The 26466-nt window shown below is 42.4% G+C and overlaps 1 protein-coding gene and 1 long non-coding RNA gene across 3 annotated transcripts in view; one reads left to right on the top strand and one right to left on the bottom strand.

Annotated features, from left to right (window-relative positions):
* The window catches only part of agap3 (ArfGAP with GTPase domain, ankyrin repeat and PH domain 3), a 153617-nt gene that overhangs the window by 84383 nt on the left and 42768 nt on the right, over positions 1-26466 (top strand). For both annotated transcript variants that reach the window (XM_015956717.3, XM_015956716.3), the window contains exons 5-11: positions 193-334; positions 450-584; positions 2012-2139; positions 2343-2498; positions 7238-7321; positions 12319-12423; positions 13915-14080. In XM_015956717.3, the coding sequence (XP_015812203.3) occupies positions 193-334; positions 450-584; positions 2012-2139; positions 2343-2498; positions 7238-7321; positions 12319-12423; positions 13915-14080 (916 nt within the window). The remainder of the gene's footprint in view (positions 1-192; positions 335-449; positions 585-2011; positions 2140-2342; positions 2499-7237; positions 7322-12318; positions 12424-13914; positions 14081-26466) is intronic.
* On the bottom strand, positions 7888-9051 carry LOC139061779 (uncharacterized). Its single transcript, XR_011515481.1, has 2 exons — positions 8858-9051; positions 7888-8128 (listed from the first exon to the last, which is right to left on the bottom strand). It is a non-coding gene; the product is annotated as an uncharacterized lncRNA (long non-coding RNA).

Here is a 26466-nt window from a genome sequence, read left to right as displayed (position 1 = left end):
ACATCAGTAGGAAGAAACGTTGCCTTCTCTTTTAAAAAACGCTCTCCTATGAATCAACATTTTCTAAAAATACATAATAAAAGTTTCTGTAATGTCATTTTCTAATTTTACACGTGATGCCTGAGTTTGCAGTTATGTTGGAACATAACTTGACATAATTTGTTTTTTCTGTCCTCCCTGCTTCGTCCTCAGTTCGCCGCCTGGGTGGATGCTGTGGTTTTCGTCTTCAGCCTGGAGGATGAGATCAGCTTTCAGACGGTCTACAATTACTTCCTGCGCCTATCCAGCTACAGAAACACAGCTGAGGTGCCCATGGTCCTCGTTGGAACACAAGGTGTCTGACACACACCTGCTCTAAGAGCTTCCTACATTAGTGAAGCTGTTCGTGTTTCTGCTCCGTCCATCGCTCTGATTTGATGAATGTCCTCTCTCCTGCTCTCTTCTGTTAGACGCAATCAGTGCTGCCAACCCCAGAGTGATCGATGACGCTCGAGCTAGAAAGTTGTCAAACGACCTGAAGCGCTGCACGTACTACGAGACCTGCTCCACCTACGGCCTGAACGTGGAGAGAGTCTTCCAGGATGGTGAGAGGGAGTGCTGTTCACTCTTTGTTGTAATGACTGCGTTTTTGCATTTTTCAGCCACGCCGTGCTTCCTCCTTGCGTTAATTGCTTTCTGAAGCCCAATTTGAAACGATTAAAGAATGCTGTGTGTCTGGAGACGTCGCCGTGCGTAACTGTTGCCTTCACGCTCTGCATTCGCCGTGCTGCAGCAGGCAGCCGTGCGTTTTGGTCCCAGCTGTCGATGCAGCTTCACATCATCCCTCTTCTTCCCTCTGAGCTAATTCACGTCACGCAGCCATGAGCCTCTCCCCCTCTCCTCCCCACTCCACCCAGATGAGTGTGCTGTGAATTAAATAAGGGAATGTTTCACATACTGCAAAGCAAATCAAGGCATTCTCGTGGCTACAAGACTCATTTAGATGATCTGAGACACACAGGTCCATTTTTATTGTTGCCTCTGCTGGAAAAAGATACACACAGGGACTACAATCCTTTTTACCTGACCGGAAAACAAATGACTCAAGGTGGTTCGGTGTGATTTTAGAGCTGGAAAGAAAAACACACGGTTGCTTTAATAAGAAGGATTAGCATTCTGTGTTTTGCTAAGTCAAAACCTGATGAGAGCTTTCTCTACTCGAAGGGTTTGCTCATCCCATTATAGCCCTCAAGGTCCTTGGATTCCAGCTCCACAGATGTTTCAAGCGGGCCCCTGAACTCCTCCAAGTGCTTTCTTACAGGAATGCCACTCGTCCTTCCTGAGTCGACCTACACAGCTGGCTGTAATGCACACGTCTCAGATTTGGTAGCAAAGCTGAGAACACTGGACAAGAGTCATGTGTATCCATAAAGGAACGATAGATGAAGGCACCGAGTAGCTGGGGCTATCAGACTTATGAGCCATGCTAGAAGCACTGGGCACCTTTCTCCAGAGCTATGGATCGGTGAACGGGGAAAGTTAACAAATCAAGTCAGTGAGCTAAACGACTTGCTAATTAACTCTATCAATTATTTTGTATTTTTCTACTATTTGATCAAACCGTCATCATCCCAGTAAATGAGGATAATTTTAGCACAAGGAAAGTAACAAAATTCCAACGCAAAAATAAAGTTGGCACATTCACTGTCAAACGTGATATGCTTCCTAGTTAGATCATCTCTGAGGCTAGATTTCTGCTTCGCTGACGTGAGCGTTTCTGACATTTTTCTCAGACGCATCTGCTGCAATCACCCAGAAATGCTAGTTAGGTGTGGAACTTCTGTTCGACAAACCCGTTTTTCTGAGCTCGTGGAGAGCTGATAAATGTTCAGCTGTAAAATAAACTAAATTGTATTAGAATGACAACTTGGTGTCTAAGCAGAGTATTTGTGCTGATGGTGTACAGAAACACATGCTGGTCGTATGTTTCGTCCATCACCCGTCACAGTCTGTTACTGTGTTTTTCCTCCAGTTGCCCAGAAGGTTGTGGCCATGAGGAAAAAGCAGCAGCTCTCTATTGGTCCATGTAAATCCCTCCCTAATTCTCCCAGCCACTCATCAGTGCCGGCTGCATCCATCCCCTCTGTTCACATTAACCAGGTAAGATCCCGTTCTTCCTACATTTTGTATTAATTTAAAAAAATCAAATAAAACTGACGAGGTTTGGAAAATTCTGCGCACATTGCAGCAACCTGAACTGACCTTTTTTTTTTAAACTCCCATCTTCTTCTTTTACAATCCTTGTCTTCCCCTCCCTCCTCTCCTGATTCTGTCGGTTCCTCTTAATCCCTCTCATTCCCCAGGCAGCCAATGGCGGGGGAGCATTCAGCGACTACTCCTCCTCCGTCCCCTCCACCCCCAGCATAAGTCAGCGGGAGATGCGCATTGAGACCATCGCTGCCTCCAACACGCCCACGCCCATCCGCAAGCAGTCCAAGCGCCGTTCCAACATTTTCACAGTAAGTATGCGACAGCTGATGCAAAGCAACACCCACTCACACTACTAGGAGGAGGAATGTGGCCAGGCTCACGTTTCTTTTTCCACCAGAGGGAGACAGGTAGCTCAAAAAGTGCATCAAAGCCACCTCTCCTGCCTTCGAGTCAGGCAAAGACAGCAACTTGTTCACACTGCACATCAAGCTAAGCAGAGTGAGGCTTGTAGATCTCATTTTAGATTCCCAAAAATACTCAAAAAAAAAACATCCTTGAAGCAAATACCAGAGATAAACACTGTGGAATTAAACATCAGTTCTTTTCCTTGTCCTTTATACTTTTCTAATTGGATGTAGTGAGTGGCTTGAGTTTTTCATCTCACCCATTACAAACTAGGCCCTCTGCGCTCTCTAAGTTTTTGACCTCCCACCCCCCCACCCCTCTTATTTTTGCTAGATCCTTTCTTTTCAGTGACTTCCTTGTTGTGGAGAGATGGCAGCAACAACTTCTCCTGACCCACCGAGCTGAACTAAAAACCCAAACCAGCTTAATGGCCTGTTTACATGCTGCTAGTAAAGCATATCTGCGTCCTCCAACCGCCCATCTCCTGACAGAACAGCTCTAATGTCCGCTGATCGTCCTGCTCGATCCAGATAGCCCCGCCCACCCTGTACTTTTAACTCTGGCTCGTGTGATTGTTGATCACCCAGACTAGCTACGACACCAGTTCTGACCCCCGTGTGCGTGCTCTTTACCCCATGTCCTGTCATATTTGCTCTTTGCTCTGACCAGTAGCATATGTGTGCACTAACCACTCTAATTTTCTAAGCTTGTCTTTTACTTGTAGCTTCTGCCCTCTTCTTCTACCTTTCCTTTTCACAACTCTACCTTTTTGCTAGACTTCTTCTTTTGCTCCCAAGTCTTGCAAAGCCATATCAGCATCTCAGAAGCTCAAGAACATCGGTACATACATTTATTTTTTGTTCTATTTTGAGAAACACATACAAAAATATCAGCTTTCATTTCAAATCGTGATAAAAAGATGAACATCCAGCTATGAAAATTTCCCAAATCAACAGTAGCTTTTATTTATTTATTTATTTATTTATTTTGTATTTGTAATTCCCATTCATTGTTTTAATTATTTTTTTATGAAACAAACTCTAAAGTGTGAATGGGATTTGATCAGATTAAAGCCACCCAGGTTTAAGGAAGCTCAGTTTTTATCAGGATTTTTGGAGTAAATGCAAAAACGAGCAAGCTGGTCTCTTGTCCAAAAACGATGAGAATAAAGATCTGGCTATGTGAGATTTACCTTCTCCTATCTTCCGTTAGACACACTTTACCCATCTTTGAAATCCTCCCCCTCTCCACCTGTCTGTCTTGCTTCTGTCTCACTCTCTGCTTTCCTTCTATAGCTAATGCTTTCTCTGAGTCTCCTATCTGTTTCCCTCCCCTTCTTCTATTTTTTCTTCTGCCTTGATCCTTTGACTCCGGCTGCTGTGGAAGCCGCAGGTTTTGTGGCCTCCGAGCAGTACAGGCTGGTGCTAGCTCCCCTTGTTGTCTCCCTTCCCCCCCTGCTAGGTAGTGACTAACCATGTCCACCAGAGAAATGAGCCTCTCCCCATCCGCGTCATGGAGATCCCGAAGCACGCCACCTACCCGGTGTGGGTGCCGGAGTGGCAAGCCGAGCGGGAGTTTCAGCTCATGACCTTCTGAGGAGCGGCGAGCCCAGGGTGGGAAGGAGGGAGGGTGAAGGCGGAGGAGGAGGAGGACGGAAGGTTAACTGGGAGATGTCAACATTTCTTCAGTGACACTTGAAGAGTGCGATGGGCTCAGGAGATGAAGACTTGCTGTGGAAATAATTTTAAAAAATGACCTTTTGCCATTTCACAAAATAAACAAAGAGAGAAAAATTTTCCATCAGCACAAGTGTCGAGGGTGTCCCTTTTCTAGCTTTTTCCATCCCAAAAAGAAATCGATCTCTACGTTACAAGTTCTCTACCAGTCCTGCAAGTCAGTGAGAATGTTGACTTTATGTTAATTTTGGAGGAAAAAAGTAATAAAGACAGAAAATATGCCTTAATGTCATTGGTAGATACGCTCAGATTGTCTAATGGACCAGTCCAGTTCAGTCACAGTTGTGGCGTTGGTACTGGGACTCCTAAAACAAAACAAAAACATGTTAACAATGTCAGAGTGCAAGACTTCAGTTTTTATATTTGGTCTCATTTGAATCAGCTCCAGAAAAGCCCCCCTCCCATCTTTGTAACAAATACGTGTTTGGCTGTTTGAAGTAAGTAAATAATACTCCAACCATCACGTCAGAAGATTCTCCTCACATTGTCTTCTCCTCGCCTTCACACTTGTTACACCAACCAGTCATTACTGCTCTTGGCCACTAGGTGTCAGTGCAGCACGCATTATTCTTTCCTAGTGCTTCCATGGTCGAAAGCTAGAAAGCTAAACCAATTCTGTCTCGTGTGCTCTTCAGACTGTCTGTCCCCTCTTTTTTGTTGAAAAGCACACCTTTAGGGATTTTAAATAAATAACACGACATTTTTTATACTTAACTCCATCCCACTTTATTAACCCATGCTCTTTTATTAGTGTTTGCCATTCGGTGTTTCCTATTCCATGTTAGCTTTCTTATTTTGTTTCTGGATCTCCATAAACAAATACAACAAAAAATAATAACCATTTGACACTGTTTTTTAATATTTGCAGATTTGTGCTTCTGTTTCCAACCTTTCTTCAACAAAAAGGGCTTTCCAACTCCTTCCGAATTAGAAGAGCATGATGATTAAAAATACAGAGTTCATCTGCTTTGCCAGTCCTGATAGAGAGGAGGTTATTGGTTGAGGACTTTCAGCTTTTTGCCGCTTTACCCTAAGTGTTTTATCAACATTTTAGGGTAATGCGAATGGCAACGATCGGACTTTGCGTCTAACGCAGCCTAGAGTCGAGTTTATTGGACGCACTTAAAGTAGACTGTCGAATCTAGCGAGACAGACTTTAGGGACTCTTGGAAACGCCCCACATCCACCCGTTTGCCTGCTCCGCCTTGTGCTCTCATTCAGACATGCCATACAAAACAAAAAACAAAAACTACAACACTGTACAGTCAAGTCACTCTTGGAACTGTTATCCAACCACCCAAAGGACACGACCTTTTTTCCTTACATGACATCACACTGCCTTTTTTCCATAACCGAGGACTCAAGGACTAGACGTGCCAAGTTGTTAACTTTGTGTTTGTTTCTTGCTTTCTTTGGTCTGTTTTCTTTTCTTTTCATGTTTTCCAGGGCGCATTGAACTGAATGGAAAATGTGGTGTAAATGTATCAAATGGAGGTATTTTAGTTTAGAGTAAGTTGGGGAGGTTTTATGAAGGCCTTCATAAAAATCAGCACAGACTGTCAGGTTTTTGGGGGTCAGTACAAAGAGATATTTTATTGAAAGTTGCAAAAATGAATGAAACTGGGTTTGCACCGACTTGTATGAATGTAGTCAAACGTGATATTGTTTCTTTATTTTGCACCTTAAGTTTTAATTTCATTTATTTGTTTTCATTTTCTCATTTTTTAGGTTTGGTACTGAGATTATGAACTCTTGCATAATCGCTTTTCTACCATGAAGGGAAAAGGGAAAAGAGGGGGAAAAAAACACAGACTGCTGTATATCTTGTATTGTATTTTATTTACAATGCTACTCTATAAAAGGTACATACATATAAGGAATATATGAAATAATGCCTTTATTGTCCATCCTATATTTTGTGGGAACTGCAATGTTTGGCTCAATCTGTTGAATATTTTGAAGTGAATTTGTGACTTGCTTTGTATGGTGTCTGTATAGAGGCTAAACAAGTCATCATAAAAAATAAAATGTTGGAAAAAAGATTTAACGTCAGAGTTGGTTTACTTGAAGTCAAATTCTACCTCGTCTTCATTGGTGACTGGACATTCCTCATGTTCTGAGTGAGACTCCCATGTTTGTCCCTGCCTGTGCCTTCATCCCTTTATTTATGTTGGGGTGGGAAGGTTATGATCAAATGACCTGTTTTCATATGTTCTAACCTCTTTTTAATCACTTTGCCCTTCACAGAATCTACCTGACTTTCTATGTAATAATCTGATATATAAATTGTTTAAATATGCTAAATGCTTCATAAGATTTTGCAGGTGAAACAACGGAGGAAGCTGTTGCATCTAATAATAACCGTTCTGCCTTCTCTCCTTTACAAAAATCTCATTAATGTGCTGCAAAAACTACTGTTTATGTGCAAAACGCACAGCTGATGTGTCTCTGGGTAGCGCAGCACTTGGCCTGCAGGTCTGGGTGTCAAACAGAGGAAAGGATCCTCCCAAAGGGTTTCAGGGCTGAGTCATGACTCGATGTGTGGTCGTCCTTGGTCTCTGTATTGAGATGTGTCTGGTGTGGTCTTGTTTTGGTCTGTTTTTTGTTTTTATTTTTAACTTGCACGTTGGTGTTACTGCTGAATGTTCTGCTGGTCTGCTTGTTTGTTCATTTGGAGCTTATTTCTTTTCGTTTTTATTTGATTTTATTTTGCAATAAATAACGCAGATGCTCAAATCACAAACTCTCTTCACCGTCCTGCCCTCTGACCCCCAGTCTATCTGTCTCACCCACACGAGCTCCAACACACCAGTCTGCACCCACTCACCCCCTCACCCCCAGCTCCCACTCCGCTCCTGGAATGTGTCGCCTGGGTTTTTCTGACTGACTCTCTTGTTCTCTTGCAGTCGCGGAAAGGCAGTGAGCAGGCAAAGAGCGTTGAGAGTAAAACAGACAGCATAGGCAGTGGAAGGGCCATACCTATCAAACAGGTGAGCAGTTTTACTGATCTTTTGCCTTCATTTCCCATAATTCCCTGGGTGAGTATTTTTTCTGTCTGAAACGAATCACAATTATGACTCACTACCACCACTGGATGGCGACAGTACACAGCACACGCTCAATAATGGTTTTATAAGAGCAGTGATTACTGAAATAGACCAATTTACTGAAATCACACACCTGTAGGAAGTAGTTTATTATTAAATTCAGTAAAATATAAACAAATTCACTAACCAATGAAAGCTTAATTTTAATTACCTGAAATTTCATGCATAATTCTTTCTGTTGGATGATCTTTTACTTTACTAGAAAAAAAAAGTACTCTAATTGGTGTTTAAATGCTCTAATCTTTATAGAATACCTATCAGGGCCACATGAAGTGCTAAATTTGGTCCAAAATGTAGGGCTGCAACTAACGATTATTTTCATAATCGATTAATCTGTCGATTATTTTTTCGATTAATCGATTAATCGGTTTGTTATTGTTTAGCTATTTAACCTATACAAGTGATGGATGCATTTCAGTTAAGAACAAAAAAACATAAGAGAATTGTGCAGTTGACTGCAATCTATTTTATTGCACATGAACACAGTCAGCAGTATAAAATGAGCTAAACAGTGCAAAATATCAGTCCAGAATAATTTTTAGCATTAGCTGGAAGCCTGCTCCTTCCACCATGGATAGTGGCCTCATGTCTTTTACCAGCATGTTTAGAATAGAGTTTGTAAGTGGTATGAATTGCTGGGGGGTGAGTGTCTTCTTCCCCATGTAGTTGTCCATCGTTGCTTGTTTTTTTCTGCATAAGAAACACAAATAGACTGAAATAAGTACACATATAAAATAAAGCAGCACACACACTACAACACTAAATCAATATTATATTATTTGAATTAATTAACAATATACAGTGATCATTTATTTTGAGGGTTACGTTCTACAAAATAGCCCGCAACAGGAGATATTCAGAAAAAAAGTAAAACATTTTTACTATTAAAAAGCTCTGAGTAAGAAGCTCATGAGGTTTTTACTTTGAGTCGGGAGTGTTTAAATTAGCCAGAGAAATGTGAAAAATGTTTATTTTGTGTAATACTGTTTAAGAAACATGATAAAAATGTGTTGTGAGGCGTTTTACAGCGTTAGATAGTAAAACAGCCTTTTAATAGTAAAAAAATGACTTTTTCTGAATTTCTCCTGTATTTAAAAATTGAAAGTGTACAACTATGCCGCGTTATATTCACCTGGACACAGCTTGTCTGTATATTTTTCTCCGCGGAGTTGTCCTTTTTTGAATGAGGAACATAGTTATGGGTTTGTGCCGTTTTTCTCTTAACGAGAACATTCTTATAAACAGACGTGCTAAATTTGGCAAGCGCATGATACACAACACGGAGGAGATTCACGATTGCATCTAGTCAATCAGAAGTAGAACACCGCAGACTGACGCGGCAAAAAAACATGTTTAACATCCACTATAACGAACTCAGCTAAAACACTAAGTCCAGCTTGTTTATTTTCTGTTACTTACCGGGCTGGCTCTTCCAAATGACGGCTCACTTGACCGCGGTGCTCTTCCTCTGCTGCATCAGCCCCCACATGCTTTCGTCTCAAATGTGCTCCCATACTCGTGAGGTTTTTGTCCGGGGTTTCTCTTCAGTTTTGTCGCTTCTATTTTTCTTCCGTATTTCCTCTTGTTCCGCCATCTCTCACAGCAAGATGAGCGTCAGTAACGTGATACGTCATGAAAACCGAGGGCACCCATTGGCTCATTTCTTCTTCTACGGCTCCACTGGTAGATCAGTGGCTCATTACTGCCACACACTGGCGGCAAATTTAACAGCTTGTAACCGATGTCAGATTGTGGTAAAAAATAGACTTTATGCGGTAAAATATGATTATTAAACAACTAATCGATGACTAAAAAAGTTGTTAACTATTTTAATAATCGATTATAATCGATTAAATCGATTAGTTGTTTCAGCTCTACCAAAATGACAGATTTAGTTAAAATTAATTTGGCGTGGTTAACTTACAGGCCTTTGTTTTATTTTTTTATTTTTTTTTTTTTTTGCATTTAGGAATTATGTTTAATAAAAAATGTCTTGAAGTAATATCTTAAGAGAATATAGCTGGTAATTTGGCAACAAGAGGTAATTGATGCATTTCAAAATAATAGTCTGAAGATGTTTGTTGTTTATCAAAATATTATTTTGCATGAAATAATTTGCATTTAATTGGTTTATTATAAAAATGCAAAATTTGATTGATCTTTAATACATTACCTATATGTTTTAATGTTTATTTCTAATACCTGTGCCTTTAAATGGGTTTACAACAGTAAAAAAAAAATACAATTTTTCTGGTTGTAAAGAAAGAATCAAATAAAGAAAGAATCATTTAAGGTAACTAGAGGAGAAGTAACAGATAGATTGATTAGTAATCACTCGTGATTATACAAGGGCTTATTTTTATAAACGTGTCAGTGTCCTCACATTATCCTCTTTACCTGCTGATGATACAGAATAGTGTCGTTCTTCCGAGCCAGACCTCCTTATTCCCATCGGATGAAAATTGCCCGGGCTTCGGTCCAGCGGAAATAATAGCAGGGTGACGCTTCCAAGCTGCGGCGCTCAATCAGAAACATCCCTTTGTATTTATTACAATACAATATCTATCAGATGACATGCGTGTGGGTGATGGTTTCTGATAGATAAACCCCCTCATGGCATAAAGATAAAGAAGAGTTGCTTTGGCTTTGAAGTGATACTTTAAATTATCAGTCTATTTGTTCGGGAGTAAATCAGAAAGAAGGGAAAAAAACAGATGTAAAACTTTTTGATGGCCGCTCTAAAAAACTTCCTTGCAGACTCTGGTCAAACTTAGAAAAATGCTTTGTACTTTTTACAAGGCCACATTTTACATTTTGCTTCAATTTCCTTAAGTAAAACACCTCCTCCTATCCTAATATCAGTATTTATTTTGTCGTTTTTTTGTCTTCTTAAGGGGTAATTTGGCTGCAGATGTGAGCTAGCTCTCGCAGTCAGTCAAATGCAACTATCTGGAAGATCAAAGCATCAATGCCAGCTTAATTACCATTGCCCCTCCTTATCCCATCAGGCTAAATACGATCACTGCAGCATTCCTGTCCCATCACAGACCCCCCTACCCCCTCCCAGCTCGACTCTTCTTCCCCGGTGTGTCACAAAGACCAACCTATCACTCCGTCACGGTGACAGGACGCAGCTTTTTTTGCTGCTCGTTGGACAAAAGAGAAGTCCGCTATCTCCTCTGTAGATATGACAACTGTGTGAGCACAGAGCGCACATCTGACAACCGCCCCGTTCCTTTATGTTTCTCTGTCTTTAACACTCTTAAAAGGAACACAGCAGCCTATATATTCAAGGCTGACATTATAATGAATGATCTCTAATCATAAAATATGATTTAAGAAAGATTTATGCACCGCAGCAACAGAAAAAGTTGATTTTCACATTCTTGTCTAACCGTCTCTATTGATCGACATCCCAGCTCGGATAAATAATATAAAGTTTCACACTGATTGCACGTATAGATCTGTGCATGCTTCAGTAAAAGCACAAGATGAGCAACATCTTGACTTGTAAAACATGTATTATGAAGTTGCTAGAGGGCGTTTCACTGGATCATTTACTTTGTATGATTAGAGGGCCATTTAAAATGTGTTTACAGTTCTTTTATTGATTAAATTGAGAAGAGTCTCAGCAGTCAGCAACTTATTGATCAAAGGACACTTCTGTTTTTTTCCCCTTAAAAATTATCTAAGGTATCAATAGAAAAAGAAGAGATAACCAAGGCTTTGGTATTGCAGGACTCACAGGTTGTGTGTTAATGTAATTGCATAGTATTGAAAAAAACTGATTATAATGTATTTTCTGTTTTTGATTCCATACATGTAGTGGTTGTGTACATCTTCTGCCTCTATGTTTTGCCGTTGATGTGTGGCATTGGCAAATTTGCTTGTTTTCCCTCAAAATAGGTAATAGAAACTTGACTAATTTGTGATTTTCTGTGCAATTAAAAAAAACAATTAAACAAAAGTTAAAAATTTTAACGCAGTGAGAGGTATACATATATTTATACGGATGCAAACTGAAGTCTGCACACTTTCATCCTCGCGTGGAGTCAAAACTCAGGACCGGTTCCAGATCAGGGTCCGGATTAGGATGATTGTCAGCAAACAGCCTGGTGCCCAGGTCAACAAGGGTCACCTCTCCCTGATGTGTTAATCAGGTTTTAAAGGCTGCAGAATGATCTCCCAAAAACATTTTTAAAAATCCCACACCCCCTTCCTCCCTTTTTTTAACACACAAACACACACAGGATCTGCCTGGAAAAGCACAAACACTGCCCCGGCTTAATCCCCTAATTAAGTGCGCCCCTCCTGACCATTTATCCCTTAGAGCCTCCTGGCCCTTGCACTCGGCAGCGTTTGGTCACCTCCAGCAGAGGAACTGCATTGTTTACCAGTGGATTTACTCCCCAGATAAGGGCAACCATCTAAGGCCCTAAAAGGCCCCAAAAAGATAAATTAGAATAGAATAAGAGCTGGCTGGGCTTTGAAGAGGGAAGATCACACTCCCTAATCCCAGGATTGAGAGGGTCTTCTAGAGTTCAGCCTGTAATGTGTATGAATGCAGGGAGGAGGTCTGGCAAATTGGATTGTCCCCCTTTAGGAATGGTCTCAGGGCCAGAAGTTTAAAGGTTCAAATTGCAACATAAAAAAACCTTGTATGCCATCAAATTACATTAAAACAGGGGGAAAAAATTCTTTTATGTTTTTTCCGCGTTTAGTTGCCGTGTGATGTACGATTAAATAAAATCTCCTCACAAGCACCATAACAAATGTAACAATAACAGCTTAATGGCATTTAACATCTGTAATGGTTATTATCATCAGCCACGCTGCTGCTTAAAGAGTGCATGCCCACTGTGGTGCTCCGTCTCTTACAGGGAATCCTTCTGAAGCGAAGTGGCAAATCCCTCAACAAGGAGTGGAAAAAGAAATACGTCACACTGTGTGATAATGGCGTCCTCACTTACCACCCCAGCTTACATGTGAGTTTCACCTCCTTCCTTCTTTTCTTTCAGCTTTTGCTACTTTGCTGTTTTGTTCAAACGAGGGAGTTTTTCTTGATGCATTTCTGATTGTAATAGGTAAAACCAAACTTTGCATTTAGAAGCAGGGTGTCCATATGGTCATCCCTGCTCTCACGCCGGCTACTGTCCGTGTTCGCCGGCTAATGGAGACATGGCTGTTCTCCTGCGGACTCTACGCTGGCTTTTATTTATAATGGTTCTCGCTGCATGGTAGCCGAGCCCGACCGGCCTCCCACATCCATCTTTGTCAGAATCCCGCTGGGCCGCTAATACCTCTTAAACACTCGGCTGGCTGGCAGCAGACAGCTTAGCAGCCTCGATGTTGCACTCGGAGCGAGATGCCCCTCCGATTTCTCCCCATCACCCTCTTCAATCCTCCACTCATGTTTATGGAATCTTTGGAACATTTTCCCCCAAATGAAACCACCTCGTCTAATGAGACGGACCAAACTTCAAAAAACCAGTCCAGGTACTTGGGTGTGAACCTGGTGCGTGGCCGTGCTCCTCTGACAGTGTGTTAGTGGTTTAATTTACAGGCAGTTAAAGTGGAGCAGCGCCGGGCCACGGTGATGGATGTAATTGACTGAACAGTCTCTCTCTTGATCATTACAGCTATTACAGGTCATCGGGGCAAGCTATGAATCTATGAATGTGTTGACTTACAGAAGAAGGTGAAATAAGGCAGACAGTTACATTAACGGGGTAACGGTCCAAGCTCATTTGGAGCAGTGGAGCAGAGAAGGAGTAGGTCTGGAAAAGAAGGGAGGCAGCGAGAGAGTAGAAGAGGGGGAACCTTTAATTTCGCAGTCAGCCAAGCCATCTACACAATCACCTTCTGTTAATTCTATCTGCTACATCAATTAAATTGTTTGTAGAAACTAATTGAATGTGGCTTAATCACACATCTTAATAGCTTTGCACGCTTCGATCTGGCTGTTAATTCCAGCAATAAAATGAAATGAGAGCGCTCACTGGGTAATTAGTGAGGAGGCTTGGGAAAGAAATGAGTGCTTTATGACACGGTAATAAAGCAGAGGAGCCGCTGGGGGGACGGCAAGGGCCGAGCTCGCCTCTTATCTGGGTCTTTTTTCTGCTGAGCCCGATCATTTTCACCTTGGCTTCCCACATTTTGGAGGGAAGTCGCTTTAAACCAAATCAAACAGGCAAATTGAAACAGAATGAGACAGTTTGCATTCATTAAGCTTAACATCTTGCTATTTAGGGAGACGGCGTGGGCACAGGTGATGTATAATGGCTTTACAATCATTTTTCCACCATCACACACTCTTAGTAGAAGGTCTGAGGTGGGTTGTGACTAATGAGGTTGGAAACTGAATAGTCTTTTAATTTGTTTTTCCCCAATAATTCCTGGATTCTTGTTGCTGGTCCACTGTGCGTAATCATGGACCTAAATGCTTGTACTGAGGGCTTGTTCTCATCACCTTGCAGGACTACATGCAGAACGTGCACGGGAAGGAGATCGACTTGTTGAGGACAACAGTGAAGGTGCCTGGGAAACGACCGCCCAGAGCAGTGTCCACCGTGGCACCCAGTGCCAGTCCCAAAACCAACGGGCTGACCAAGGACGGCAGCGCCCTTCAGCTTGGCGTCACAGGTGGACACTTCCAAGTTTAAGAAATGATTTGTGTGCATTTTTAAAAACAACAACCTAGTAAAAAACTGATACACAACTAAAGAGAAGTTTAAGACTTTTAAAGAAATAGGTGCAAATAGCTCAAGACCAACAGCATTGCCAGCATTTTGACACTGATTTAGTATCTTATACATCCTAACATCAGTTAGAAATAACATCATCGTGCAGTTTGCAATGGTGCAGAGAAAAAAACTATTTTGAGATCGTTTAATAACTTTTACTTAAAAAAGCAGATATAAATATTAGGAATGTTCGATAGACTAATATGGTCTAAGTCTTTTTTTTCTGATACAGATAAAAGCTGATACCAATATATGCAGGGTCCCGCTCTTATAGAAAATAAAGAAAATTTTAAATATTCTAGGTGACTAACATCCCATCACTTCTCCTTTGGATACTTTATCTGTACAAGATATGAAAACTACTTCAAATTAGACCAGCTGTGCCTAACAAACAAAAGTATCTCAAAAACTTGAATCTGTCATTATTGGGCATTTTGAGCAAGAAGAAATAGCAGAAGAGTTTGATGTATTTTAGGCGCATGGCATGCAAAAGTTGACGTTAGAGGAGTGAAAACCAATAATTTACTATATGCAAATTAGCAAGTTTACTGATAAACTGTTTTTACTTGTTATTTTTGCAAAATGATGAGTTTCACATGCAGGATCAAAGTGAAAATAGTCTTGCACCCCTGTTTCCAGCATTAACCAACAGTAGAAAATAGTCAGGGAAACGTTAAGGTCTGAAAAAGTCACTCTGACCTACACTCACTGGCCACTTTATTGGGTACACCTTGCTAGGACGAGGTTGGACCTCCTTTTTCCTTAATCCTTCGTGACACAGATTCAACAAGGTACTGGAAACATTCCTCAGATATTTTTGGTCTATATTAACATGATAGCCATAGGCGTCATTTTAACCAGGGACGCCGGGGACATGTCCCCGGCAAAATTTGTGATTGGCAGCTGTGTCCCCCCCACTTTCAAAAAATCCTGCTGATGAGGATTTTTGTTTTACCAGCTCAGATCTCATACCAGGGGTCGGCAACCTGTTCCCATCAAAGAGCCATTATTACCCGTTTCCCACAGTAATGAAAACAATGGGAGCCACAGCAGCGCAGCGTTGTGGGCGGGGCCTACCCTCAGACAGCAGAGAGCTGCTCACAACCAGGTGACAGCAGCCGGTACCATGGGCGTCGCACCCGTGGGGGATGCAACACCCACACTTTTCCAGCTGTTTTGCTCACCTCCACACCAGTCTGGTTTCTTTAGGTCGCACTCACTCTGTTTGCCTCATCTCCTTCTTCACCTCCCCTATTCTGACAGCCGATGTCGGGTTCAAGGAGAGCAGGAGAGGGAGGGACGGAAGAGCTCGACTGAATTCATAATTTTACATCTTGACATTAGCTGTACAAAGTCTGAGTTTGATCAAGTGAAGAACAATAATTTGCAGAGGTTTATAACAGGCACAGCGCCAGGTTTTCACTTTTGGGTGGGCCACGGTAATTTTGGACGGACCTTAATAAGCAGAAACTTAAGTGAAGCAGGCAGGTCGCGCTAGAAAATTTTGTTTAAAAAGACGTCATAAATGTTTTCCCCCGTCATTTTTATTTCTAAAATATGAAGTAAAAACTCCCAATTTAATTTTCATTCATTTGTCATTAATATGTAGTCTACACCCGTGCGTTAAGTGGACCATCTTCCAGTGAAAGCAAAGCATCCAGCCCATCTCTCCAAATGCGTAAAATGTGCATCACAGCCACTAGGCGCACCGCGCGCACCGTCAGCTACGTCAGCCCAGACAAGAGCAGAGCAACTAGAGAAAGAATAGAAGATAATTGTGTCTGGACGTGGATGGAGATTACATTTTACAGCAGCCTGATCATCATTCAAACACTTAAACCATCACCTGGCTTCTAGTCCACGCTATCGGCATTATTTTAATTGGTGTGTGTGTGTGTGTGTGTGTGTGTGTGTGTGTGTGTGTGTGTGTGTGTGTGTGTGTGTGTGTGTGTGTGTGTGTGTGTGGTGTGTTTTCCACTTCAAACACTGGTCTAACCAACCAGATCAGCGTGTCCAGTAACACATTAATGTTACAATTAAACAGTTTCACTTCATGTAGGCTAGGAACATTTCACCTGCCGTGGCCCGACCGCTTCTGCTCCACATGAACTTTGTGCGTGATCAAATGTCTCTACAGGTGCTTTATGAGCTGAAGAGGCGACTGGATGCGTCATGCGTCTCCATATTGGAGACAGGAACAAGCGCTGTTCAGCCAAACTTTCATAATTTCATAAAAATAACATTTTCCAAGTGACACATCCCTCAGAGAGACCGGGTTTCCAGACCGCTTCAGTGGGAGGAAATCAACCAACATCCTTGAGTTTATCCGTCAAAATAAACAGTCAAATGGAAATATCTGTAACCTGTCATTTAACTCTTTTGCCTTCTTGTGAAGATTGTTGCAAAGAGAAACAACTAAACCTGATTAACCCCAGAGCCACGCGCACTGCACTGTAGTCCGTGACTGTAAGGGGGAAACGATTTAATCGGATCATTTTCTTTTCAACATGGTTTAATGTAAAGTTTCATTCATTACAAACTTTAGTTGCACCAATCTAACGAGACAGTGTCTGGATTTGTATTCTGAACAGTTTAAACATGTTTAAAACGGAGACGTGCGTGACGCGTCTAAAATTCGCACCTGCTCCGCTATTACGGAAATTAAACTAACAAGATGAATAACATAATTATTTTAGGCACAGACAACATCCCCCACACTTTTGAAAAGCTTGCAACGTGCCTGGTCGCTCGTGTCCGTCAAAGTTATCTTTCATAAAAAGATAATCAATAAAACGATTAAATAAAGTGGATCCAGAAGCTGTAGCCCGTCTCTGTCTTCAATAATATTTTACTGAGCAGGTGCCACTTTTGTCATACGTTTCTTTTTAAAACATGTTTAGACTGTTCAGAATCCAAATCCAGCCTCTGTCACGTTTGATTGTTGTAATTAAACTTTGTAGGTGGGGAAGGTCGGAAAGCAGCTCAGAAGCGCATATGATTACGCACAAGCGTGACGCGTCAACCCGGTCTCACAGTAAGACCGGGTTGGACCTGTTCAGGTTTACGCAGACAATCTTTACATTTAGAATTGGCATACAGATGTAAAATTAATGCAGTAAAATATAAAGCATTTTATTTAAATATCCATTCATTATTTTATAAGCACAGAGAGCTGCATCAGATGGATGGAGGAGCCGCATGCGGCTCCAGAGCCGCAGATTGCCGACCCCTGTGCTAGCCTACTTTATTGTCCCCAGCAATTTTTAAGCCCCACTCAAGTGTATGGTTATTGTCCCCAGCAATTCTGACAACAAACTGACGCCCTTGATGATAGCATCAGCAGTTGCTGCAGATGTGTCGGCTGCATATCCATGATGTGAATCTCCCGTTCCACCCAGGCCCCACAATGCGGCTCAAAAATTGAAACAATCCCGGAAGTACCAAAAATTGCAGTTCCACCCTCATCCGCTGGGGGCTGGTGTCAGAAGCGAGCAAATCCTCATTGACTCCCATGTTAAAAATACCAATTTCACAGCAGAAATAAACATGTTTACAGCCTGGTACCAAAACATGTTTTTTGTTTAAATTATCTAGTTTACACTCATGACAACTCTGAGGGGGGTGATTTTTTTTCTCACTCTTCTGTTTAAGTGTATTAAAAGCCTAAAATTCTGTATAATTAATGAGCATCAGACACACGTGACCGCCGCCTCAGACCCACGTGACCACAAAGCTAGCTCCGTGGAAAGGCCTCAGTAGAGCCTCGGTCTGGCTTGGAAACTGCTCCGGGATTTTGAGTCTCTGTGTGTGTATTCTTGTTTGGATATTTTTAGTGCAATTGTTGGACAAAATGACTTGATGTGGCATTAATTGCACTAATAGAGCGTCCAAGGAGTCTCCACTTCATTTTTTTCAGTAAGTAAAATTATATTTATGTATTTTAGGTCACTGCCGAGCTGAGCTTAGATTTTAACATGTACTGTTTAACCATGAAATTTAAATGTAATAGGGTAAAACCCAGTGCATTTAACATATTGCTGCATTTTAGAAAATGGGTTGAAATATAACATGTTGGTGGAGCTGGGTTCCGACTATCGGCTTGTGGAGCTCTCGGGAGACCGATGTTTTCCACCCGGTTCTCCCCTCCCCGCAGCTCGGCGCATCTCTGTCTGATCGCGGCTCCTGTCTGCTGCGCGGGCTGCCGGCTTGTGGAGCTCTGGGATGGAAACCTTTCCACCCGGTTCTCCCCAGCGGCAGCTCTGCGCATCTCAGATCGCAGCGGCGCTTGTCTGCTGTGCGGCTGCCGGCTTGTGGAGGTCTCGGAGACCTCTATGTTCCACCCGGTTTTACCCAGCGGTCAGCCCGGCGTATCTCTGACTCAGAAGCTCTGGTCTTGTGCACAGTTAACTCCAGTTGTAGCTAGGTTGCTACCTCCATTAGCTTAACTCCCACCTCCGCGTTAGCTTTGGGTTAGCTTCAGGTTAGCTTGTAGCTAGTTCGACCGGGTGTCGTCAGTTGATCCCAGCCTTACAGCCCCACCCTCAGCTCCACCTCTCTTCCCTTTTGTGGAAATGTCTGGGCTTGACGGAACCTGTGACACGGTCAAATAGGCGGTGGTGGCCAACTCCCATTTCTCCTCAAAAATGTGTTATTGGAGTCTATGGAAACCCATTGTCCAATATTTATATGTCGATGGTTCCACCACATCCCAAAGATGCTCTATTGGACTGCGATCTGGTGGCTGTAGAGGCCATTTGAGTACAGCAAACTCGTTGTCATGTTCAAGAAACCAGTCTGAGATGATTTGAGCTTTATGACATGGAGCATTATCCTGCTGGAAGTAGCCATCAGAAGATGGGTACACTGTGGTCATAAAGGCATGGACATGGTCAGCAACAATACTCAGGTAGGCTGTGGTGTTGCAACAATGATCAGTTAGTACTCAGGGGCCCAAAGTGCACCAAGAAAATGTCCCCCACACCATTACACCACCACCACCAACCTGAACCATTGATACAAGGCAAGATGGATCCATGCTTTCATGTTGTTGACACCACATTCTGACCCTACCATCTGAATGTTGCAGCAGAAATTGAGACTCATCAGACCAGGCAACATTTTTCCAATCATCTATTGTCCAATTATGGTGAGCTGAATTGTAGCCTCAGTTTCCTGTTCTTAGCTGACAGGAGTGGCACCCGGTGTCTTCTGCTGCTGTAGCCCATCTGCCTTAAGGTTGGTTTATGCTTGACGCGTCCGCGAGGTCTGCACGGCTCCGCGCAGTGAAATTGCGTCATTTTAACAACCACGCCCCTCCACCGCGTCTCCGCACGGCCCAAAATTTCCGCACTGCGCACCTAGGAAATTTTCTAACTACACGGAGGTTATTAATTAATTAATAATTCTTGGAGAGAAATAGCTCGCATTGTCGGAAGAGACGAGGACGCTGTTAAAAATGCTGGAATGCCAAGTTGTAATCAACAGTAATTTTTACTTCTACTACGGTTTAGTGTTGGATGCATGCCTGAGCTCCATGCTGCCCCGTTCAGTTTGGGAGAATATTGGCTCACCGCAGAGACAAGCCGCATGAACCATAAACGCTGCGAGTTGTGAAGCATATTCCATCCGCGAGCCGCATCACCAAGCGGAAAGTGAATGCGTCAAGCATAAACAAAGCTTTAAGGTGCGACATGTTGTGTGCTCAGAGATGCTCTTCTGCATACCTTGGTCAGGCTGTACTGCTGAGACAAATTTCTATGCTTCAGGATGCTGGGGCAATGACAATAAAGTTGATTCTGATTCTATCAGCTCGAACCAGTCTGGCCATTCCCCCCTGACCTCTGGTATCAACAAGGCACTTTTGCCCACAGCACTGCTGCTCACTGGATGTTTTCTCTTTTTCGGACCATTCTCTGTAAACCCTAGAGATGGTTGTGCGTTGTTACAGATCCCAGAAGATCATCAGTTTCTGAAATTCTTAGACCAGTCTGTCTGGCATCAACAACCAGGCCACGTTCAAAGTCACTTAAATCACCGTTCTCCCCCCTTCTGAAGCTGAACTGCAGCAGATCGTCTTGACCATGTCAACATTCCTAAATGCATTGAGTTTCTACCATGTGATTGGATGATTAGTAATTTGCATTATCCAGCAGTTGGACAGGTGTACCTAATAAAGTGGCCAGTGAGTGTATGTCACACTGTAAATTAGCATTCATGGACTCAACCATCATGGCTTGTGACGGTAAGGCTGTTGTTTTAGCATCCAGGAATCAGAAGAGCACATCTCAGCTAGAAGCTAACCATTAGCATTAGCAACTCCACACCCCGGCAGAACTCCTTCAGGCTTGTGTTATATGCGTAGATAAAACATCAACAGAGTCAGCGATAGAGTCACATTGCTGTTATCCAATCAGAGGCGAGATGTCGTAATATGAAGAAATAAGGAAGTAAGAAACCAAATCCTGCCGTTTTCTGCTCCCCTCTCCTCCGGCCAACTTCTACTCCCTGATACAGGAGCGCCAGAGCTGTTCCCCCACAGAGATTGATTCGCAAGGCATTCATTCATACTTGAGACCACCACAAGTTTATAGAAAAAAAGTGAACTTTGTCATTAAATACTAATATCAACCGATAATGATAGTGGGTCAATTATATCAGACATCCTTAGTAAATCTTCTCAGACCTGTGCACATCTCCACAAACTCAATGCACATTTACTTGTGCTGTTACATGAGTGTGTGTCAGTCAATGAACTGATTGTTTTATAGCTCTCACAACTTCACACTTCCATTCACGATGTCTAAATGCACCCACAATATCTGAAGGCTGCACGCCAAAAACATCTGGCATGCTGCAAAATAACAAGAAACAAGGGAAACTAAACAACTGCAGAGAAACACACACCAACACTCCTAGACTGGTTCATATGTCATGACAGATTCCTCACACACACGTCTATCAACCTACTCTGAGAGGAGTGTGGGCATTTGTGTTGCTTTCTCACAACGGTGACACAAGGAACCGTCAATCTACAAATAACTGACAGAAATGGGATTAGATAGATAGATAGATAGATAGATAGATAGATGGGTGGGTGGGTGGGTGGGTGGGTGGATGGATGGATGGATGGATGGATGGATGGATGGATAGATAGATAGATAGATAGATAGATAGATAGATAGATAGATAGATAGATAGATGATAGATAGATAGATAGATAGATAGATAGATAGATAGATAGATAGATAGATAGATAGATAGATAGATAGATATGGTAAATGGCCTGTATTTGATATAGCACCTTCTAGAGTCCTGGAACCCCCCAAGGCGCTTTACAACACAATCAGTCATTCACCCTTTCACACACACATTCACACGATGGTGGGGATGAGCTTCGATGTAGCCACAGCTGCCCTGGGGCGCACTGACATAGGCGAGGCTGCCGAGCACTGGCGCCACCAGTCCCTCCGACCACCACCAGCAAGCAAGGGGGTTAAGTGTCTTGCCCAAGAACACAACGACAGCGACAGACTGAGCGGGGCTCGAACCTGCAACCTTCCAATTACAGGGCGAGCACTTAACTCCTGTGCCACCGTCGCCCATAGATGGATGGATGGATGGATAGATGGATAGTCCTGTCAATGTATTAAAATGTTGTAAACAATTTCATTAGTTGATCCACAACAACGAAATAAGGCGTATGTGAGATGTGTTTTGGTCGCTACCTTATAAAAAGAGAAAATTACAAGCATGCTATGTAATAGCGACCCAATTAGTCTTTTATTACTGAATGTGGTATACCCCATTTGTGATTAATCATAAAAATGAATCCCAAAAGGCTAATTATCTATTTTGTAAGTCACTTTCATGCAAATCAGCTGCCTCACACACAATCATGACTTAATGACCATTTCTGACAAATCTACTAATTCTCTAGATTACTGATCAGGGAATTAAAGCATACTTAGAGATTATGCTCACTTTTAAGGCGTTATATCAGGGTAATAGTTGTTGTATTTTTGTTTAAATGATGGTTTCAGTTAGATTTTATTTTACAAGATTGAAAACCAGAGCCAAATGCCAGAGTTTTCCCCATTTTCTTGATAAATAAAATGGGACTTTTTCTAAGTGAGCTGCAACATTATAGGCTGGTAAGAGTCTGACTGGCCCGTGATTGGATATAGGGGTCAGGATTTAGAGTAATTAATACTAATTAGTGAAGAAAACCCAGAGGGAGGCTCGGTCCCTCATCAGCTGCGATCTAGGCAGTGTTTCCATCACTCAGGTTTAAGCTAACCTACTGAGATTGGCCATAAAGGCAAAGACTGGTCATCTGGCACCATTAAAACCGGCCAAGCAGGTTGCTGTTAAACACAACCGCTGCTTGGTGACTTAATCAGTCAAAGGCAGAAAGATTTACGAGTTTACAGAACACAGGGCATTGGATAAAGGTGATTTAATCCTACAAACTCCTAACCTTGAGTACCAAATCAAGGAAAGTCACCAGACCAGGCCAGAGGAAAACAAAACTCTCTTTTTCCTTCTTTTGTTGCCCAACTATGTTTGTTTCTCTGAAAAGAGTTCTTAGCGACAAATTGAAGCGATTTTCAGCTGCCATTCATTTCTGCAGCAGGAAACAATGTGAGGGAGATTTGCCTTAATCTCCATTTAGGAAAAGAAAGGTTACAAATCACATCAGGTCTCTCTCTGGGTGGAGGACCCTCTTCTGATTATGCGATCGGGCTTTTGATTTCATTAGACATGCAATTGATGAAGGGAACAAAGGGGTAATTTTTCATTCACAGCGTCTAAATCACAAGCCTTGTCTTTGCCTTTGGTAATTCATTCATTCCTTAGATCTAAAGACCTTTATAATCACTGGGAGAAGAGGGATAGCAATGGAGAGCAGGAGGGGCGGGGTGGATGGGGGAGGGCGACGGGAAGATGAAGAGGAAAGGTTGAGAAGACACAGAGTAAATGTGAGAACGCATGCGCCCGTGAGTTTGCCGGGTTTAATTCTTTTTCTGGGTGCAGAGCGGAACCATTTTAAATATGATCCTCCCTGTTAACATGCGTCCTGCCATGTCACCGGCGACAGATACACTGAATCAAACTATAAATGGGCCCAGTCATTTCTAATCAATCCTCTACAAGAGAGAGAGAGAGAGAAGTATGCTACCTCTCCAGAGCTGGAGTGTTTTAGCACCTTATTTTTCTGCAACACGTTTTCATTTAATGCTAAAACACACAGCCACATGATCGTTGACTGACCTGCTGTAGTTGTATTATGTTTTTCTGTGTCTACATGCAAGTGTTGGGACCTTGCTTGTTTTTAGGTCAGCTGTCATTCTACATCCATCCAAGAGTTTATCCTCTAGTCCAATAAGTGTTGATGATGTTAGTAAGTCAACTGTTTTCTAAAAATAGCTCTGAGTAATCTTTCACAAAGGCAATATTCAGTGATTATGTTAAGAAAGTAACGAAATATCAATATACTGAAATATCGCAAAATTTGGTGTTACGATATTTATTTCCATGTTTAAAGGTACGATATGTAAGAATTTTACAGTTAACTGTCTAATGTCTTAATCGTGTTGGAAGGAAGGTTACACTGAAACACATTTCCTGTTCAGCCTGCTGGGTTGTCAGTTTTTCTCCTTTCAAAATGCCCAAAAAGGGACGTAGTATTTGTTTACAGTTTGTGAGGCTACGGGGTTGCCGAGTTTGTGCAGAGCCAGCATTTGCAATTTGAAACCAACTGTAAAAACTAGGGGTGGGAATTGATCTTTTTTTTTTATCAATATCAATGCCATTGTCTATCAATACAATTTCTGGTCAATTGCCAAGTAGTTCAATGGGTGGCAAAAAAATTTATTGCACAGGGTCTCCTGCATTTTAACTGTCAGTTATGATAAATTGTACCTGGTATTGTTTGGAAAGATCTTCCCAAATGTTGTCTTTTATGCTCCTGATGGCAGAGTCACCTTCCTGTACAGTGTGGTGTTGCTGTAGCTTTTGAAAGACGGGAAAATCTGGAGTCTTAGTGTGGAGGTGTGTATGTAAGACAAATCACACTAACATGATTGGCAATGATAGTTTGTTAGTTACCTGCAGAATTAACAGGAGAGGACGTGTGAATGTCACCTCTGCTGCTGCATTGAAATTCACTAGTCCAGAGCCGGTCGAAAACACGACATTCGCTTTAAGTTATTGCATATTTTTGTGCGCAAATGTTTTTGCATATTCGTTGTGTTTCTTCCCTTTGATGAAGTGTCTATTTTGCAAGGATTGCAAGTTGCCCTGTTGTCATCTTTTCTCATAAAGTATAACCAAACTTTCAAGTGCTTGTGCAGCTTCAGCTTGGTTTATGCTTGACGCATTCACTTTCCGCTTGGTGATGCGGCTCGCGGATGGAACGCGCTTCACAACTTGCAGCGTTTATGGTTCATGCGGCTTGTCTCTGCGGTGAGCCAATAATCTCCCAAACTGAACGGGGCAGCATGGAGCTCTACAGCATGCATCCAACACTACACCATAGTAGAAGTAGAAATTACTGTTTACAACACGGCATTCCAGCATTTTTAACAGCGTCCTCGTCTTTTCCGACAGTGCGAGTTATTTCTCTCCAAGAATTATTAACAACATGTTGATCACGGTGATCTCTAAGAGCTGAATCATACAAATGTCTGTATTTACGACCCTCTGCCATACTAGTTCTTGCCGGTGCGCCATGTTTTTCCGCGTCCGACCGTCCGCGTGGTTAGGAATTTTCCTAGGTGCGCGTTGCGGAAATTTTGGGCCGTGCGGAGGCGCGGTGGAGGGGCGTGGTTGTTAAAATGACGCAATTTCACCCCGCTGAGCCGTGCGGACCTCGCGGACACATCAAGCATAAACCAACCTTAGGCGCCATGTTTCCTGCTGAGCTAATGCGTAAGCTATGCAACGTAGCTTGTGTAAGCATGTGGGGTGACCTCATTTGTGCCAACTGCAATTGATAGGGGGAATTGTTGGCAAAAATGGCAAACGATTCCTAGGATTTGAAACAGTGGGAACCGGTTCACAACAAGAACCGGTTTTTCACTCCAACCCCTGGTCAAAATGCACAACTGTTTTGTAAAGATCTTAAGCAAGTAACAGGAGCGACCCAGAAGTTATTTCTTGTTCCCCTAAGAAGCCACAGCATCTTTTTGTTTTAAGCCTGATTCATGCTTCTCCATCTGCGTCAGTGTGGATACACGCAACGTCCTTGCGTGCCTGCCGGAGAGCTCCGCAAGGACGGACGGAGTCGAGCTCTCTTTTCTAAACATCCGTCAGTCGAGACGGGCAACGCAAGCTTGTGATTGGTCAGGACGCCGCTGTTGTTTACAGCGCCGCCATTGCGCCCTCAAAAACATAAAGACAGCCAAGGATAGCAAGCGGCTGACACGGAGAAGCTTGAAGAATACCTCGTGAAAAAACTCTAAAAATATGAAAGTTTCCCCCGTGACTGGAGGAGTGAAAAGATACACAGCAAGCGTTTTATTTGTGGACGGAAATGACAGGAAACGTGGGTTTAGAGGTGGCGAGCGCATGAAGAGGTGGAGGAGAATGAGAGACAAATATGTCTGTTAAAAAGTCTCTTATATACAAAAAACACAATATAAACACTATCTCGGACCGATACATGACAGGAAACCACAGAACAGCGCTACACCCTCTGTTGTCCTGCCGGGCAATTGCTTTGCAACACTCTCCAGGAGACGGAGAAGTATGAGAGCAAAATGCTTCCGTCAATCCGTGCGTGTCTGTCCCTTGCGGAGCTGACGGAGAAGCATGAACCAGCCTTTACTCTATTATTGGGGGAAGCAGGCTAGAGGCAAATGTTGAGTTAACAATGGTAATGGCAAATAATCAGCTCTAAAAAATTCTCGATCTATTTTTACAAGAACCAAAAACTCGATATTACAGCGACATGTATTTACTCTATTTATTTACTTTCTACACAATGATCAGCTTACTGTGCATGACTTTCTTTGCTCTTTATCTAGAATCTTCCGGTGCTGAACCGTAGCTGGCAACAGCCATGACACTCATGAAACAGGAGTGTGAAAGACACCTCGTTTAAAAATAGGCTGCAGAAACCAAATTTGACCACAGGATGTCCTTCATAATGACCTTTATAATGCACCTTTAACAGCACGGTATATCGATTTTGTATTGACAATTTACCAGCTGTATTTATTTTGTGCTGTGCCGTTTATACCCTGACTGCTAGGCGGCGGCATTTTACAACCTTCTTTCTAATTG

The sequence above is a fragment of the Nothobranchius furzeri genome, chromosome 11, assembly GCF_043380555.1.
Source record: "Nothobranchius furzeri strain GRZ-AD chromosome 11, NfurGRZ-RIMD1, whole genome shotgun sequence".
Lineage (NCBI taxonomy): Eukaryota > Metazoa > Chordata > Actinopteri > Cyprinodontiformes > Nothobranchiidae > Nothobranchius > Nothobranchius furzeri.
Note: the sequence above shows the minus strand (reverse complement) of the source record. Positions and strands in the feature narration are given on the sequence as shown.